At 37.9% G+C, this 18,278-nt stretch overlaps 1 protein-coding gene across 8 annotated transcripts in view; it reads right to left on the bottom strand.

Annotated features, from left to right (window-relative positions):
• Positions 1 to 18,278, bottom strand: part of pcm1 (pericentriolar material 1) — a 33,217-nt gene that overhangs the window by 10,214 nt on the left and 4,725 nt on the right. For 3 of the 8 annotated variants that reach the window (XM_051861523.1, XM_051862045.1, XM_051861803.1), the window contains exons 5-22: positions 16,955 to 17,125; positions 13,931 to 14,056; positions 11,332 to 11,515; positions 11,149 to 11,258; positions 10,136 to 10,382; positions 9,793 to 9,946; positions 9,482 to 9,676; positions 8,587 to 8,747; positions 8,186 to 8,418; positions 7,878 to 7,996; positions 7,591 to 7,720; positions 7,313 to 7,477; positions 2,112 to 2,275; positions 1,806 to 2,003; positions 1,477 to 1,726; positions 1,225 to 1,370; positions 464 to 639; positions 177 to 336 (exon numbers count right to left, since the gene is read on the bottom strand). In XM_051861523.1, coding sequence (XP_051717483.1) covers positions 177 to 336; positions 464 to 639; positions 1,225 to 1,370; positions 1,477 to 1,726; positions 1,806 to 2,003; positions 2,112 to 2,275; positions 7,313 to 7,477; positions 7,591 to 7,720; positions 7,878 to 7,996; positions 8,186 to 8,418; positions 8,587 to 8,747; positions 9,482 to 9,676; positions 9,793 to 9,946; positions 10,136 to 10,382; positions 11,149 to 11,258; positions 11,332 to 11,515; positions 13,931 to 14,056; positions 16,955 to 17,125 — 3,089 coding nt within the window. The remainder of the gene's footprint in view (positions 1 to 176; positions 337 to 463; positions 640 to 1,224; positions 1,371 to 1,476; positions 1,727 to 1,805; positions 2,004 to 2,111; positions 2,276 to 7,312; positions 7,478 to 7,590; positions 7,721 to 7,877; positions 7,997 to 8,185; positions 8,419 to 8,586; positions 8,748 to 9,481; positions 9,677 to 9,792; positions 9,947 to 10,135; positions 10,383 to 11,148; positions 11,259 to 11,331; positions 11,516 to 13,930; positions 14,057 to 16,954; positions 17,126 to 18,278) is intronic. The other 5 variants (XM_051861704.1, XM_051861608.1, XM_051861894.1 and 2 more) reach the window with 5 other exon arrangements.

Raw genomic sequence — 18,278 nt, 5'->3', positions numbered from 1 at the left:
GAATAAACAAGATTAATTAGGTTTCTATTCCTTTTTGTATTTTAAGCAAGATCATTTAGTTGACTTTACAGCTAACCACTATTTAAAACAGGTCATTCTTAAATTTTCACCTGACTGTAATTAATATAATCATCAAGATTATATTAATTTAATCCAAAATACAGACACATTTGTACCTTTTCTCTGTGTTGTTGAGTGGAGATCTCTGTAGTGGAGGGGGGAAACTCATGTATTCCGTTTTGACGGATATGTTTGGATCATGCTGTTGATCTGAACCAGCCTGGTTCTGCTGGAAATCTCCTACTGAGGAGGGAAACATGGGACTGAAATTAAAGCCTAAATACAGGAAAGAATAGAGAATGAAAGTAAAAAAAAAAAAAAAAAAAAAGTTAGAAGTTAATATAAATATATTTTTTAAGGAATTTACATAATTTGAGGAATTACAGATGGATAACAGACTTACCAGTTGGAAAAGGGGAGAAGTTTGGGAGTCCAGGCATATTGAGTGTATTGGCAGGTGGGTAATTTAGGAAAAGAGAAGGAGATGCAGAATCACGTGCAACATTTTGATGCTGCTGTTGTCCTGAAAATGACTGACTCTGCTGCTGCCGCAAGAGATCATTAAGAACCTGTTTCAACCTGGCAGGGAAAAAAAACAAAAAACATTTTAAAAGTTGTGTCAAATGAAACAAAAGCTTGTTTCAAAAAAAAAAAAAAAAGTTTAGACCTTCACTACCATTCAGATGTTTGAGATTAGTAAGATTTTTTTTTTTTTTAAGAAATTAATACTTATTCAGCAAGGATGCATTAAATTGTTAAAAAAAAAAAAAATGACAGTAATGACACAATGTTGCAAAAATAAAATAAAATAAAAATACTGTTCTTTTGAACTTTCTATTAAATCAAAGAATCCAATAAATCCAGTTTCCACAAAAAATGAAGCAGCACATCTGTTTTCAACACTGATAATAAGAAATAGTTATTATAACAGTTATTTTAAATTGTAATCATTTCACAATACTACTGTTTTATTTTTTTGTTTTTTTAAATAAATGCAGCCAAGGTGAACATAAGAGAGTTCTTTCAAAAGCATTAATATATAAATCTGATTCCAAACTCCTGAACGGTAGTGCATCTACAGTAAATGCCTCATTCTTCATGCTTAAAATCTGACTTAAATACTTTTTCCCACTGATATTTTTCTAAAGAAATCTAAAGACGGACCGATTGACATTGTTCTGTTGCCAAGCCAGCTGTGTGTAACACTGGTTTAGTTGGTGCATGATGAGAGGGACCTGAGGAGAGGTCACATTATTGGGCACAACACCATAGGGACCTGTGAGCAGAGCTTGCAGCATGTATGAAAGAGTCTAGAGATAAGAGAATAAAAAAAGTTGTTAGTGAGTAGAAAAAAAGTGAAAGAATGAAAAGAAAAAAAAAGAAAAATAAATAAATAAATGTTATACACTCTCAGACCTGTTGGTCCTGTAGCAAAGTTTGGCACATGGTAGTGCTGAAGTTCAGTTGTTTCTGGAGGTGTGTGATCTGTTCCTGCCAGTGTGCTGGTGCAGCGCCCTCAGAGAGAGACAGATCAGCCGCCCATCGCAGGTTCTCCTGCCGCTTAGCTCTGCTGGAACTACCTCTCTCGTTCTGCAGCTGCTGACGAGAGTGACCTCTTGATCCACGGGGGGAAGGACTACCATTAACTTCCCTGTGAACTTTCAGACTGTGCAAAATGAAAAGACAGTTAATAATGGATTGGTTTTGAGGTCTAGACAAACTCTAGTATGTGCCTGTGTGTTTACCCATCTCTATTATTCCTGTTGTAGTTACGCTGTTTTTGGGTGGAGCAAGCATGCAGGTCATCGGTGGAACTGGACTCCTCTCCCTCATCATGTTCATCATCATCATCTTCCTCAGCCCCCACCTCAGATGAGTAATCATCATCATCATCATCATCACCAAGGGGACATTGTGTCGAACCTCCCCAGGTGGCCACAGTTCTGACAGAAAAATGAGGATTAGCACACCTGACAACAAATTCAATCTTTGCAGCTCATATATAAAACACCTTCTGAAATGAGCCATGAGCTTTCAGGGCCATGCCTTACCTTTCATCACGACTGTAGGACTGGGTCTCATGTGTGTCGCTCCTGAATGGAGAGTCTGTAAGTGTGCTTCTCCTCTGCTGTTCTGCCATCAGACTCTCCAAATGTTTCCGCCTCTGCCTCAACTCCTCACGCAAGATCTGATGCCTTCGCATCTCCGACCACAACTAATATAAAAATACAACAAAGACAAAATTATTAGACGTTGCAACTAGGGCTGGGTATTGATTCGATTCGACATGGATTATTTTGGATGTAGTATGTCAGATACAGTACATGGTAGGGCTGGGCGATATGGCTGAAAACTGTATCACGATATCAGTGTTTCATATCGGTTGATATCGATAATTATTGATAATTTTTTCTGACCCATTTAAAATAAGGACCAGGAGAAAAATATATTACATTTAAACATTTTTATTTTAAACTTAACCTTCCTCTGATCATAATCCCCTCAGTTATTAAGACAGAAATGTCAACAACCATGGAAAACTCAAATAATTAAAATGTTGTGCGGTGTTGCAGCTACAGATGTTGTTGGTTGAATACGGCTGTGCTCCAAAGGGTGAGCGCGGCTAAGGTGGTACATCAAGTTCGTGGTGTTACCAGTCTTGCATAATTTGCAGACGACATTGGTCTGACTACGGTCAGACTTATAATATCCAAAAAACTGCCATACTGGCGAGCTGACATTTCCTCTTTTATTTACAATTTCCTCGCTTGCTGCGGCACTCATTTTCTGCTTATCAGTTGCCGGTTACTGAAGAGGAATCCAGCAGACCAGCATGAGACAACGATATGGCGCAACCAAACTTGATACTGTTACATGATTGGCTGTTAGCGTGTCACTCCCTACGTTGCTAGGTTACCAGAGAGCGAGTGCCTTTGTTAATGCAACCAAACTTGCTTCGCAACCTCCGTTTTCTTCCGACGAAGAATAAAAAAAAAATATCGAACGTTTTATCGAACACATTTTTTATTGATATCGATCACGTGTCTATCGCGATACATATCGTTATCGTTTTATCGCCCAGCCCTAGTACATGGCAAATTTTCTAGAGGAGAAAAAAAAAATAAAAATCTCAACTAATGCTGTAAACTACACATGGGAGTCAGTTGGTACTACATTACTATAATATTGAAGGTTAAAATTAACTTATTTATATACAAACACTTAAATTACACTCAATTATGTTTTTTATAATAAATAAAGTTTAGAATTACATAATCATATTTCTACTCCAATTAGTTTTTTTTTTTAATTATAAACATTTAAATCGTGGCTGTGATAACCGATTTATTCAAACATGCAATAAATATTGAAGAACATTAAAAATTATAATGAATATGTAACGGTGCATATATTTATCAGAATGCTGCTCTCTAGAGTTAATTTTTCTTGCTGACTAATGAGTTTATGGTCACTGAATATGTTTTTTCTGAGGTAACGTTAAATGTGACGTTACATGACATTGTTTACAAGCTGTTTTATTGACGTCTTGCCGAGGTTGAAACCCTGATTGAGCTATTACACGAGACATGATACGGATTTCGTTAAGTTGTACTGTATCTTTTAACATACCTTCAGACGTTTATTCATGTTTATTTTGTGCTGTAACTGGTATTAAAGCAGAGGAGAGGATGTTCACATGCGCTCCGTGCTGCCGTTTCTCTTTAACTGAAGCGCTACAGCGATCTGTCATGCCACATTAAACAGCACCAAAACAGTATATATTTTTTGAATCTCATAATAAGATGGACGTCATTTGAAATCTAAGACTTTGCTTCATATCAAAAGTAACGAAGCACAAAGATTATTGCAATTTTTTGGATGGGAGGTGCGCTACATGTTCTGTTCATTCATCAACTAAAAACAGACTAGACTAATCGATTCTTGGGATTTAAGAATCGATATCGGTTCGTAAAAATGAGAATCGATTAAAATCGAGAAATCAATATTTTTAACCCAGCCCTAGTTGCAACACAGAAGTGCTATAATAAAATTACTTTAAATAAACCTTGGTCTACAAACAGACACTCCCGCCCTAAACGCAATCTATTGGTTTAGCAAATGTCATTACATTTGTCTGGCCAAAGCAATGCTTTAGCAGTGCCACAAAGACACAGCAGTTACCTCTTGTCAAGGAAATCAACCTACAATGACTTACTATAGTTTTCTCTAACTCTAACCTAAAAAAAAAAAAAAAAAGACACTTCATTAAATAAATCTTAAAGTCCCTTTAGGGATAATTCACCCAAAAGGGAAAATTCATGTAACTTTTGTTTATCTTCAGTAAACAAATGCAGATATTTTTAAAGAAACCTGCAAGATTTTGTACTAAATATAAATATAGCAAACAGAAGCTCAAATGCGCTTGCTTGACAGGCGTTAACCAATGAGGTACGCTCTCGCATATCACGTACAGTTGAGCTGCCACTGATCACATTTAATGTATGTTGATCGATGTTTACATGAGAGTAAAAGCCTAACCTAAATCTGTTCATCATATAGCGATTGTGTCTTTTCAGAAGACTTGGATTTAGCCGCTAAATTCAAATGGATTACTTTTACTGTTTCTTTATGAACTTTTTGAAGTCTGTAAGTTTTGGTGGAGTGGACTTACAAAGTGAGGGATAGAAATCTCTCAAGTTTCATTAAAAATATTTAGGGCCCCAGGAACGATGGTGTGAGGACCCCATTGGAATTGCTCAGTCAATTCTTCTTCTTCTCTGAAATGAATCGCATTTTTGAGGGCCTAAACATGCTCAAAAACTCATGAAACTTTGCACACACTTCAGAAGTGGATTTCAGAATTAGGTGTGGCAAAATGGTTTGCTAGTGCCACCTACAAAATTTCAATTAAGCGCCCTTCGTGCTACGTTTCACATACAGGTATGAAATTCGGTAGACACATGTAACAGCCCAATACCTACAAAAAAGTCCCTGAGTGCAAAATCTAAAAACCCAACAGGAAGTGAGATATTTTGTAACTTTGTAACTTGGGCATACAATGTCCGATCTGCCCCAAACTTCACGTTTTATTAGAGTCCTGGCCTAAAGACATCTACATGCCAATATTCAGTTACAGTCATAGCGCCACCTGTGGGCAACAGGAAATGTCATGTTTTACACTGTGATTAACTCCTCATAGAGATTTAACCAGATCAACATCAAATTTGGTGAGTCTAATCTTAAGGCCTTAGTGATGTTAAATTGCAAAGATCTTGAGTTTTAGCTGAAGGGCATGTCTGTGGCGGCCTGACAAATCTGATGTTTCACCATGAAACAGGAAGCTGTTGTAACTCAGGCAAATGCCCTGTCCAAATACCCACACTTGTGGTCTTTGCACTTGACCACTTGTCTACTTATATGACGTAAGTTAGTCATAGCACCACCAGATGACAACAGGAAATGGCATGCTTTGCACTGTAATTCACTCCCAGAAACACATTTAAAAATGCCTTGAAGTACCAAACATGCTAGAAACACGTTAAATCATGCAACACTTGGCTAAGTGCTAAAATATGCGATTAATGCCACAAAACAGGAAGTTGCTGTAACTCAGGCAAACAATGTCCGATCTAGGGGTGTAAGAAAATATCGATACAGGTGAATATCACGATATTATGTTTGGTGATACTGTATCGATTCTCAAAAACACTGTATCGATATTTATTTGTTTATTTACATTCAAGATTCGTGGCTTTGTGTTTGGTTTAAACCCAACCGCTAAATGGCAGTGTTATCTCAGTGTTATGGCTTTAACTATAAACAAATCACTAAGGAGATCGACAAGAATCAGGTCGTTTGTCAAATAGGCCATGTTAAAATCAAAACCTCGGAAACGCATTGAATCTGAGAGCTCACTTAACATCCCGACACCATTCGCGCTTTCCTCTCAGTAACAAAATAAACACACAACAAAGGCAGGGTTGCCATGTTTTCACAACAAATCCCACCCAATCGCTACTGAAAACCAGCCCAACCGCATTTCTGGTGGGTCCCGCGGTTTAAAAAAAAAAAAAAAAAAAAAAAAAAAAAAAAAAAAAAAATTGGGTTCCGGGGGGGGGGGGAATCCACGTTTTTGGTGGGGTTCTCCTGGTAAATTCGCATTCCAGGGGCTAAATATCATGTTATTTGGGGTCGCTTCAACCCGCGGACATGAAAAACAACCCGCGGTAACAGTGTAAAAGTAGCCCGATTCTGCGGGAACACCGTGGACTTGGCAACACTGAACAAAAGTGACAGCGGTGGCAGCAGCAAGAAAGCGTCTGATCATAACGATGTGGATATGGTTGCACCAGCTCTGTTCAGCACTTCAGTGAAGGCATGTTTATTTAAATAGCACTTTATATAATAGACTGCTTTAAAGCAAGCATTTTACATATGGAAAAAAAAATATGGGAAAAAACCCCCCCCAAAAAAACAGTCATGGAATGCACTATGACTTTCTGTTGTAAATACTTTAGAAATTAAAAAGTGCTATAATGTGAACCTTTAAAACATACACCTAAAGAATCCTGCAGTCACTTTACTATTTTCCCTTTACTTAGATTGCACAAAAAAGTGATTAGTGATATAAATACAAATTATACTGTCTTGACTAAATAAAAGAAAGTTTGTTTGTCAGGTTTTATGCATATGGTGGTGTGTTCTTTATGACAGTTTTTTTTTTCTAAAATTAGATCCTCTTTCTAAAAAACTAGAAATATCACAATATATCACCTTTCTTACAGTATTGCAATATATCACAATATATTGTAACACCTGTATCGTATCGCCAGTTTCTTGGCAATACACAGCCCTAGTCCGATCTGCTCCACACTTCACATGTTTGATAATGATAGTCCTGGCCTAAAGACATGGCAATATCCAGTAATAGTCAAAGCACCACCTGTTGGCAGCAGGAAGTGTGGCACGTCAAAATAACTTGCCATATTTCTCCTGTATTTACTCGCTTGCATGCATGTCACCCACTATTCACTGTTTTCCATCGGGTGGCGGTGGCCCCGGGTGCGAGGGCCCTTTCGTCGCTGCTTGCAGTTTAATTTCATTTGTGTTTCGAAGACGAATGAAAGTCTCATGGGTTTGGAACGACAGGGCGAGTAAATGATGACAATTTTAATTGTTGAGTGATCTATTCCTTTAAAACCCTACCTGATTTATAAAAGAAGCAAAATTGTTATTTGGATTCCACACTAACCTCATTGTCAGTGACAGTGACTGGAGGAGGTTCAGTGGTGGGTTTGAGGCCACTAGCATTGGCTTTAGCTGAGGAAGAAGAGTGTAACGGTACAGGAGCGGGAGTAGAGGCTGCTGCAGGAATCTTCCTCCTCATCTGACCGCTGACACTGCTGCTCACAGACGACTGACAGGACACATCATGATTTAAGAAAATGTTATCATAAAAGTCAGTCTCTGCAGTTTTGCAGCTCATAATAGTAACATACTATAAATCATAAGTGTATATATGTGAAGTACCTGAAGGTCAGGGCAGGCCCACTGTAAGTCTTGTATCTTGCCCTGAATCTCCATCAGTCTCTGTCTCTCTTCGTGGAGCTGCTTTAGTTCCTGCTGCTGCTGCTTGAGTTTCTCTTCATATAATTTCTCTCTGAAAAACAAACATTAAACAAGCTGATTCACACAGGTCACTTTGCAAAAGCTTTGCATTAAACTTTGTTTAATATCATGCTGCAGCATGTTCTCACACAACATGAACTGAAAATACAAGTACACACCCCGTTTCCATATACGGGGCAAACACTAACCTGGCCTTATCAGAGAGCGCTATATCTCTCTGGGCTTTGGGAGTTGTTGCTCGGGTGTTATTGGGTTGTTGCTTCAAACCGTCATCCTCATTAGCTGTAGTACCATCTGTATCATCACTCTACAGTAACATTAACAGACTTAGAGAAAAAGTCTTCAACAGGTTGACAAAAGAAAGCACAATAAAGAAAAGGCATGCAGGAGAATGAGTTCCTGAAAAAAGAGCTCCCTTATACAAGCTCCACTTAAACTATATTTGAATTATGAATGACCAGAATCTTAAATCACACTCACGGCACCAGACCCTCACCTGCACCATGGCCACCAGTTCTTGGAGTTGTCTGAGTTTCTGTTTGGCTGTTTGAAGACGATGAACTTTCTGAGCATAATCTGCATCACCACCTAGACTGCTTCTACGACTGGACCCTGAACCGCCACTGTCTCTTCCTCCTCCTCTTGCTCCATCACCATCATCATCCTCCAGTGCCTCATCATCCTCATCTTTAACTCCAACATAAGGCCTGTCCCGGTTGTACTGGCATTCTGAAGTGATCACAGTGCAAATAAAATAAATGGTTAATATGTTAATTGTTTCAGAACAGCTTTGTTAGCACAGCATGCTTTTAATTTCAGGTTAAAAGGCTTTATAAAGAGTTGACAGAAATTACACAACAGTGATATTTCTGGATGTGAAAAAGTGTGAGGTCTGACCTATGACTGAAGATATGTTGAGACGGAGGTTGGCTGCTGAGCGGTTATTGATTTCACATTCTGTGTTCAGACGGCCATCTCTATTATTGGAGGCACTGTGTGCCTTCGTTAAACTGTTCATGTCCATCCAGTTACTTGGAGTCTGTGGTTGGGCTGGATTTCTACCAAAATAAAAAAATAAAAAAATAAAAAAGTTATTTCTAATTTGCCTTCAATTAACAAAAAAGCAACCAGTTCTCTTCAAGTTCCTTCAACAGGACAATCCTCACATAAGCAGATGTAACGTGTGTGCAGCCTCTAAATCACATAAATGACAGATGTTATGAATCATTTAACTTAGATTCACAAGATCTTGAGTTGATACTATTCGGTTTCAATTTCATATTGTTTTGTCCGTGATAAGTGAAATCTGACTCCTGCTGCACTGTGCTGCACCTCAGATGCTTTCAGTTTATAATTGTAGCGTTCCTTGTCCAACTGAAGTAAATGGTTTTTATTCCTATAAAAAAGCAAAACGACAGTGGGGGCAGTGCCACGGTGGCCAAGTAATGCAATTAGTGTAAGGCCAAACAGCATGTAACACAGACTACCGCAGCAAGCCTATTTGATATTTTATTAAAGGTTTAAAATTAACAACAGTCCAAGCTAATAAATTCAATTGCTATTTTATTTTAGATATAATAAATCAATCACAAAGTATAAGCACAAAGTTTTGTGGCTAATACTTTCGTAACAGTTTGTATTTTGTGTGTCCTGCCCATCAAACTTTGATTACTGCACACAATTTTTGTACTGAACCCTGAACATCAATGAAAACAAGAAACTCCACATTATAGGAGTTCCACTACAACACAAAAATAAACTACTTAAGAAATTAAGTGACTATAATCTGTACCTGATGTTGGTGACTGGTTCGTGGTTCTCCTGTTCTGAATCAAACATGGCTTCAAAGAGTGAACCGTCCTCTGTTCCCTCATCATCCTCCTTCACATTCTCGTTTACTGTGTCCACCACCATATCTGATGTCTGTTCATAATACTGAACAAGTTCTCGTAGTTCATTCAAACGCTTATGTACCTCCTTCAGTTTCCTGCATTGAGTGACAAACCAGACAACAAAAAACAGTGAACCACTAAAACCTAAAAATAAATTACATCCTTTTGGTACATGCATCAAAGTGCTATTTAATGAAATGAATAGAGAGACCTGAGTTTGTCAGCAGGGTGGCTGTTTTCATCCATCTGTGTGTAAGAGGAGGAAGAGTCCTGTCTCACTGGACGTGGGCCATTTCCCTCTCTGCCCAATACCGAGGGACGCTCTGACATGCCCATGCGTGCACCACGTTGACTGACACTCTGACCTGAAGAAACACAAACACCTTATTTAACCAATAACAGTGCTTTTCACACAACTGCAACAGAAGCATCTAATGCAACACCAACTAATTTGCAAAATGTACAATTGAGATCATCTAAAGGGGAGGGACCTATTAAAAAAAAAAAAAAGTGTCATAGTAACTGCATGTGCTGCTGTGTAAGGGGGGGCTTACAGGAACTGTTGTTTAGAGTCTGGTCTCTAAGTGAGTGAAGTTCCTGGAGGATCTTGTCCATGGTCTGCTTTTTGTCTTGTAGCTCCTGTAGTTTGGTAAGTTTAGCACTCGTGGAGGTTGATGCAGTAGTTAGTGGGGCAGAGGAGGGCAACTGACCCCGTGAATTATGGGTAGCGCGTGATCGGCACACCTCTCTTGAAAGAGAGAGACATTCTGCCTGTCGTCTGTTGTCAGGGACCGTCTGAGACTGAAAGTAAGAAATATAAAATTAGTAGTTAGATTTTGTTTAATGCAGGAACAATAACAACTTTTTTTAAATGTCACAGACAACTACATACTACGTTTTCAAATACTACGTCATGTGATGTAGTTGTATTATTTGGTTAGGACAAAAGAACTTTTGTCTGTACAAAGGAGGAACCAACCTACATGCGAGTCATTCAACAATTGCTTTCACTTCTAGATGGTAAAATGTAGAAAAAAAAAAAACTGTAGTGTTAAGCCCTGATATATTAAAGGCAACGCTAAATGTGACATTTATTACAGTGGGTTTATATTTAAGTTCACTTAAATTAAAAGTTGTTCAATCTTTTAAAGCCTATTAAATGATGAAACTGATAGTTTTCAATTATACTTTAATGTTCAATAGCTATAATTAATTGCTAAAATTAGAGACATCAGTATCAGTATTGGTATCAGTAATACTGGCCTTCATTCATAGTGCTTAGTAAAATAATATCACTAAAACATTTAAAATATGCTGTCTTTATGTTGTTTCTACATTATTTTGGATATACAATGTAAAAGTACTACAATATAAAAATATATTAAAAGCTTTAATGTTAGGTGTGATTAATTACAGAAAAATTTGCTTTTATTTAGTTAATTAATATGCAGTATAGAATATGCTTTAATATAAATCCTAGTGTTTTGTCTGCTATATTCCAGTGAACAAACATTGGTATATAAATACATTTATATACAAAAATTTGGCTGGTTAGGTGTGCGTGTACCTGAGAATCATGCAGTTGGTTATGGAAGCGCTGGATAAGATCATTAAGTTCATCATTGAGCTCTGAGGTTATGCTCCTGCCAGACACACTTCCAGTTGTCTCTGTAACAACTGTAATACATATACAATGTCAATAAAAACGGAAATGATTCTAACTTCCAGAAACATGAAGTAAACATATTACCCGCACCAGTGTCGTCCATCACTGCTATGGCTTGTTCAGCACTTTGCTGCATGGCCAGTAGTGCAGCCTGACGGCCTTGCAGTGCTCTGAGTTGCTCCTGCTGTTCCAGCATCTTTTTTAATAGGTCATGCTGCTTTCGCATGTTCTCTAGCTCTTCTTTCTGCTCTACACACACCCCACGGCCCTGAGAAAAAGGAGAGACAAAGATATCATTAGGACAAATGACTAGTATCAACCTGTGGTTGCAATAGCAACAACATGTTGAGGTTGCAGGGTGTCATAGAGACATTACAGTCAGCTAAGGTCCGGGCTCAACAATAAGGATCACCGCTGGCCAAGGGCCAATGTAAAAGAGTTTCAGGTCAGCTGATGCAACCGTCACTTACCCTATCCTACATTAGCTCAGGTTCTCAAACTTTTTTAATCACACCCCCCCTTTAAACCTTTAATAAATCCCCCCCTCCCCCCCTTCCAAATAATTTCACTAAAAATTAAAAATTTATAAAAAAGGAAAGATTTTTTTTAAATTGAAACAACCTGCAATGAAAACACCTGAAATAGTTTCACTTTGCAATGTCATTGAATCATTAGCCCCTTTCACATAGTAATCCCGGTAAATTACCGTAAAATTACCAGAATGACTTTATCGTAAATACACAAATATGCTGCTCACACAAGCAATAATGTTCTGGCTTTTTACCGTTAAGAGACCACTCACACATCAGCACCAAAATACCAGTAACTTCTGTGATGTCAGTCATCGAAACCTATCTTTAAACACTGCACCGTTGTCTTCATTCACCGCATGAGAAGCGCTTTAGTTTCACTCTGTTCAATTTGATATCATTTTTTGATGTCCGAGTGACAGGCATAAGAGGATGATGACAAAGAACGCGTTTTTGCTCTTAAAAACAAGAGAAGTGCATAATAGTATCCAACTGCAGAACTGATGAAAAGAAGGCTGGGTCTCGAAAGAGACACGCTGAAAAAGCTGCGAGACATGTCACAACGGTCTAAGATGTCCATCTAGCACATATTTACATAGAAAAACTATTAAAAACCACTGAAACTTACTGTAAACAGCGCAAACTAATCACGTCATCTCCATAAGAACTTCATGATTTGCCCAAAGCAGACTTCTTATGTCAGCGAGTTCTGACTTCGTATGTGCTCATACCGGTATTCTTCATTCTTTACTAACACAGTATCATAATGTTACAACTTCTCATAACGGTAAATCGCCAGAACCGATTTACTGGTATTTTTGAAAAGGTCCTGTTCACACATGATCTCTTGACAGTAAGTTACCAGTAAAGACTGTGTGACATAGGAGCTTTTGAAAAATATAACAGTAACAGAATAATAGATCAAAACATGTCTTTTTATTTTAATAAACAATCAGAAATGTAAATATTTCAGTGATGCTTTGTATGAACAATATAAATCAGTTGCTGCACTGAACTCTTAACGGCGAGCTCAGCACATTTACAATAGCAGCTTTGTGATTCCATCCAATGAAGAGGTGATTTCTATGCTGAGGAAGTTCTATGTTCAGTGCAGCTTTATAAAGTCAGAGTGCTATTCACTAAGGAGGCACCGACATTTCGGGTACCGAACATTTTTAGCGGAAACAGCTATTTTCGGTTCCAGGTCGAAATGGTTTTGGAGGGTCAAAATCAGTGATGGAAACAGACGTTTAGCGCTTCTCCAATGGCACGTTTTGACCTGTGTTCAGCATCTATTTCGTGCGTCTAATTCTGCATCCGTCTTATTCTGTGCCAGGAAAAAGTCAGAACTACTGGCCCGACCAGGTTAGCAGAAAACATCCCTACTGTTGAGCCTGTGATGCACAACCACATCACACAACATAAAGACAAATGAAGCCGTTATAAATCTACAGAATCAGCTGTTCTCTAAGCACTGAAACCCAAAATAGTTGTTCACGGACAAGTAATTAAGCTCCCTTTTCCTTGCTTTATCCTCAGATTAAGTCTATAAGTACACTTATGTTCCTGAACACGTTATTAGACTATCTACTACCTGCAGCAGTTGACTAGCCAATAAGCATCTGAGAATGGGACTAACTGATGAATAAAAAGAAAGTAGAAGGGCATCATCTTACAAACAGAACCTGTTGAGTTGCATATGCTTCATCATCATTTAGCAGTTTAATGGAAATGAGTCGGCATCAAATTTCTTCCAGCAATCTGCTATATCTCAACAAAACTCATTTTAAAATGACAATCAAAGTATCATCACTTATCTTGGTCATCTGGTCATGCGGTTACATAAACGTTATAATCAGCCATTAATTCAAACAAGAACAACAACAAAAGAAACCCCAGGAAAAAGAGTTAATTCTGTAAGACACTACACCAACTTGCTTGACATTCAATGACAAACTAGAAGAACAGGTAAAACAAGCTAAATTAATAATAAACAAACAAAGCTCCCATCTGTTCAGAGGAAGCTGCAATCCAAGTAGCCAGCTATGTTTACAAAGCATGAGCTCTAAATTCCACCTTGTATGCCCGGTACATCCTGATAAATGTTCAGTTCAGGCATCAAGAGGAGAGAAGGGGTCTTTGTGAGTACTCACAGTGGCACTGGAGGCTCCAGAGCGCGGCTCCAAGTTCAGAGACATGCTCTCGGCCACCGAGCCTGAACCCACTGCAGAATCCACCGTGGCAACTTCATCATCATCCTCATCCTCATTTTCCCTCGCCTGTAGAGCGTAGGGAGGAGGGGCAGGGCTCAGAACAGACCCACTTTAGAAGTTGCAGACACTTGCTAATACTGCTACATTTGAGTATTTATACAGAAATGTAAACTGAATCGGACAAAGGCACCTGCTTAACACAAAGGATCTGGAAATAAGACTTTTTTCATTGTGCTTTACACTCCAAAACAATAACACATGCACAACTGCAAGCAAGGTCACACTGAAGAGCAAAAACAAGCTGAGGGGAAGAAAGACGACATGTTGCCCTAGATTTGGGCTCTACATTAATCAAGCCTGTGCCACTAAGAACAAAGCCTAACACTGCATATCTGTAGTATGATTCAGGTTATTGACAGACTACTGACCAGTTTTGTGCAGTCTGACAACAGGTCTGAAATTAAACAATTAATTTCATTCTTTTCATTGGTTAATGTGTTAATGCATTAATTTTAAAGAGAGAAAATTATAATATGTGCAATTATTGGTTTCAACAATTTTGTGTTGAAGTCACTTAAAGGGTTAGTTCACCCAAAAATGAAAATTCTTTGATTAATTACTCACCCTCATGTCATTCCAAACCCAACCAAATTTAGTCCATTTTAGTCCAAATTTTCTGAAAAGGCTTGATTGCTTTATATGATGAACAGTTTTAATTTAGGCTTTTATTCACATATAAACACTGATCAGTGAACATAAACAGAAGCTCAACTAAACCTGCTTGATGCGCGAGAATAAACCTTTTCTGGAAGCTCAAACGTGCTGTGTAACACACGAGAATGAACCTCATTGGTTCTCACACCTACGTTTACCACAATTGATGTGGGAGTAAAAGCCTAAATTCTGTTCATCATACAAAGCAACTATGTCTCTCCAGAAAATTTGGACTAAACCACTCAATTAATATGGATTAGACCTACGATCTCTTTATGAACTTTTTGAAGCATCAAAGTGGTAGTTGCATAGCTGTTTATGGAGGGACAGAAAGAGTCTTACAGGGTTGGAATGACATGAGGGTGAGTAATTATGACAAAATTTACATTTTTGGGTAAACCATCCCTTTAACGTACATATGCATGTATATTAGTGTTATATACCAGTACTAGAAAGGTATTGTGATACTCTGCTTTTAAAAAGGTGTGATTCCTCATTTTACTAGTACCGGTACATTTTACTAGTACCGGTACAACGTTTTAACAAGACCTGTATTTCCTGAGTTGCGTGAATGTGTGTGCAGCGTTCTGATTCCACTCCCTTCAGGCACACCGGCTGTGCCAAAATTGATATATCTGTTAGAGATGCAGCAGTCGACCGGACATAAATCAGACCCGGAAAGGGCTTGTTCTTGTGCGTCATTCAGGTTCTGTTGAGCTTTTGTGTTCGCTAATCAATGTTTATATGCCTAAATTAAAGTCTAAATTAAATCTGTTCATCATATAAAGTGATGGAGTCTCTTCAGGAAATTTGGACTAACCCGCTCAATTCATACGGATTAGTTTTACGATCCTTTTATAAACTTTTTGAAGTGTCAAAGTTCCAGTTGTGAAGGAAGTCTTAGGAGGGACTGCTGTCAGATTTCATCAAAAAGATCTTCATTTGTATTGACGAATGAAAAGAATGACATGAGCGTGAGTAATTCATGACAAAATTTTCATTTTTGGGTGAACTAACCCTTTAAAGTTATTGACACATTAGAGCGATAAAGAAACATGCATGAATGAGAAAAAAAACGTGGAACATGCTTGATATTAAAAGGAGTTCAAGCCTCGAAATAGAACTCATTTCAGTACTCGTGCTATCACACACCAGAAGCGTGCGCACAGAAAGACACTTCTCATACAGCATGCAATTCAAATTCAGATCACGACTTATTGCGCTTGAGCGGTCAAATACACAATTGTCAAAATGCTCATCTTGGTTAGTATTCACGTAAACAGAGTCAGTTATGTCTTAAGTGAATGTAAACAGTTAAATACATTTTCCTGTTGTTTCCTGTTGTTTTGTCTCGGTATAGGTTCTGTAGTAGTATCGAGATATTTTAGTCAGGTATGGTATTGAAGTCATTTTGGTATCATGACATCAATAATGTATAAAAAGGCACAAGGCAAATTTCAGCAACAGTGCTCTGTACTTATTTGACTTGCCCTGTACTCTTCCTCCAAACAATCTAATGTCCTTTCTCCGCTCATAACATCTCAAAGGACAGAAATCAATATCAAACTAAGCATGCTTCTGTTTTTATTAGTCATTTATCATGTTGTCAAGTCACTTCAGATAAAAGTGTCTGCTAAATGAATATATAAATGCAGTTTTAAAACAGCAGATTTGTATGTCAAAATGCATTAAAATGCCCAGGAAATGCAAACACTGAAGTCAAAGCACTCAACTCAACTATGCAAATCTGCCATTTTTCCCCATACTTTAAGGACTTAATTTTGTTTTTGCTAATTTGCTGTTGCAGTGCTCTGATGACCTTATCTATGTGTGTACAAAGAAGGTGTTTCACTCATGATTGAAATGTCATTCTTGCTGAGCTTCAATGACTGTTTTTAATTTTTTTTTTTTTTTATTTATTTTGGAATACCACAAATGAAATTTCTGATAGATTACGCAAATAGGGTTCTAAAGAAATCACACCTTTAAACAATCACAAGCATCAACTTTGACAGCCCTATTTTGAATATTTAAGCAGTGGCCGCTAGCTCTTTAACAATGTTGCAGTTTAGCGGATCACACACTTTTAATTAACAAATAAGGCTTATACTTTAAAAAGCAATTTTATATTGTAATTGGCAACTAACATACTTAATTGTCATGCATGTGTTCTTAAATTTTAATGAGTTAAGTCATTAAAGTGCATAAAACAATTACAATTTCCTATAAACTGGAGAGAGAAATACTGACCAGCATCTTCTGAAGAAAACGCAGGTAAGACTTCTCCTGTTCTTTCAAGTGAGTGATGAGGAGAGAAAGACGTTCCACGTTTGCAGGCACATCGTTCTTTTCCACCAGGTCGTCTCTCATGGATGTGGCCTTCCCAATGTATTCACGAATTTGCACCAGTTTACTGACCACCTGAATGGAGAGAAAAGCTGCGTGAGTGAACAGAGGAGCAAGCAGAAATGCTGATAATGAAATAAAATGAACAAATAGAAAATAAGTATACTGAGAAATAGACAGAAAAGACAGAAGGAAATGCACAGAGAGACCGAGAAGAGCAGAGAAAGAGACCAAGGAAGAGCTCTCACACGGACAGTGGCATATTTTTAAACTGGCCTAAATTCTGAGCGCTCACTGACACATCTGTGCTCCAGTTTTTGCTCAGCAACAACAGGGGGAATGTTCTAATGAATACAGGGAAGTTGTGCCATCTACTTTTATTATTTTAAAAAGGAGATCATTCTAAAACCTGTTTTTTTTTTTTTTTTTTTTAATAGTCTCCTTGCTATTCGGAATAGGCAGTGTTATAATAGTTGGCATTAATGATACTTGAAGCTAGATGCTTTCATACTAATGAGGGAGAAAAGACGTGTAGAGGTTAAAATCAAAAAGAGTTCAAATATAATCTAGAATGTTAACGGAGCATCGAAAAAGCCAAACTAAAATCATTCTCAATAGAAAGTAATTATGGAACCACTGTCAAATGCACATGTACAAACTTGGACTATGTTCAGACTGCAGGCAAATCAGTTTTTTTTCCTCAAATCAGATCTTTTCAGGCAGACAGTCCACACTATTAATTGCAAGTGAGCAAATAAGATTTGTGTGTCCAGACATAACCAACCTATCTGCATTGGTTGCTTTGGTAACGACGTAGGCATAGCCACATATGTGACAAGGATTTCAAAACGGATGCAGGAAAAATGGAGGTGCGCCATCTTGCCCTCCAAATAAGTGCCCTGTCGAACTGCAGTGCAGAACTACTCCATCGCACAGGAAAATGTTGAAATCTTTGGACATACCATTTGAACACTGTATGAATAGTTCCAGCATTTCTGTCAGCAGTTTTGACATTATTGTTGCTTGTCGCGTTAAGAGTGATGCAAAAGAAATCAGATTTGAGCAGCCATAGCATCCAGACTGACACACATCTGTAAACAATTTGATTCAAATCACATTTCAAACCACCTCCATATGGGTTTTGAATCAGATTTGAAAAAATCTGATTTCATGTGTTTAAAATTGGATTTTTGCTGGCATTCTGAACATGGCCCTAGTGACATTATAA

Source organism: Ctenopharyngodon idella, chromosome 1 (assembly GCF_019924925.1).
Source record: "Ctenopharyngodon idella isolate HZGC_01 chromosome 1, HZGC01, whole genome shotgun sequence".
Lineage (NCBI taxonomy): Eukaryota > Metazoa > Chordata > Actinopteri > Cypriniformes > Xenocyprididae > Ctenopharyngodon > Ctenopharyngodon idella.
The sequence above is the reverse complement of the archived record's forward strand: the minus strand, read 5'-3'. Positions and strand labels throughout refer to the sequence as shown.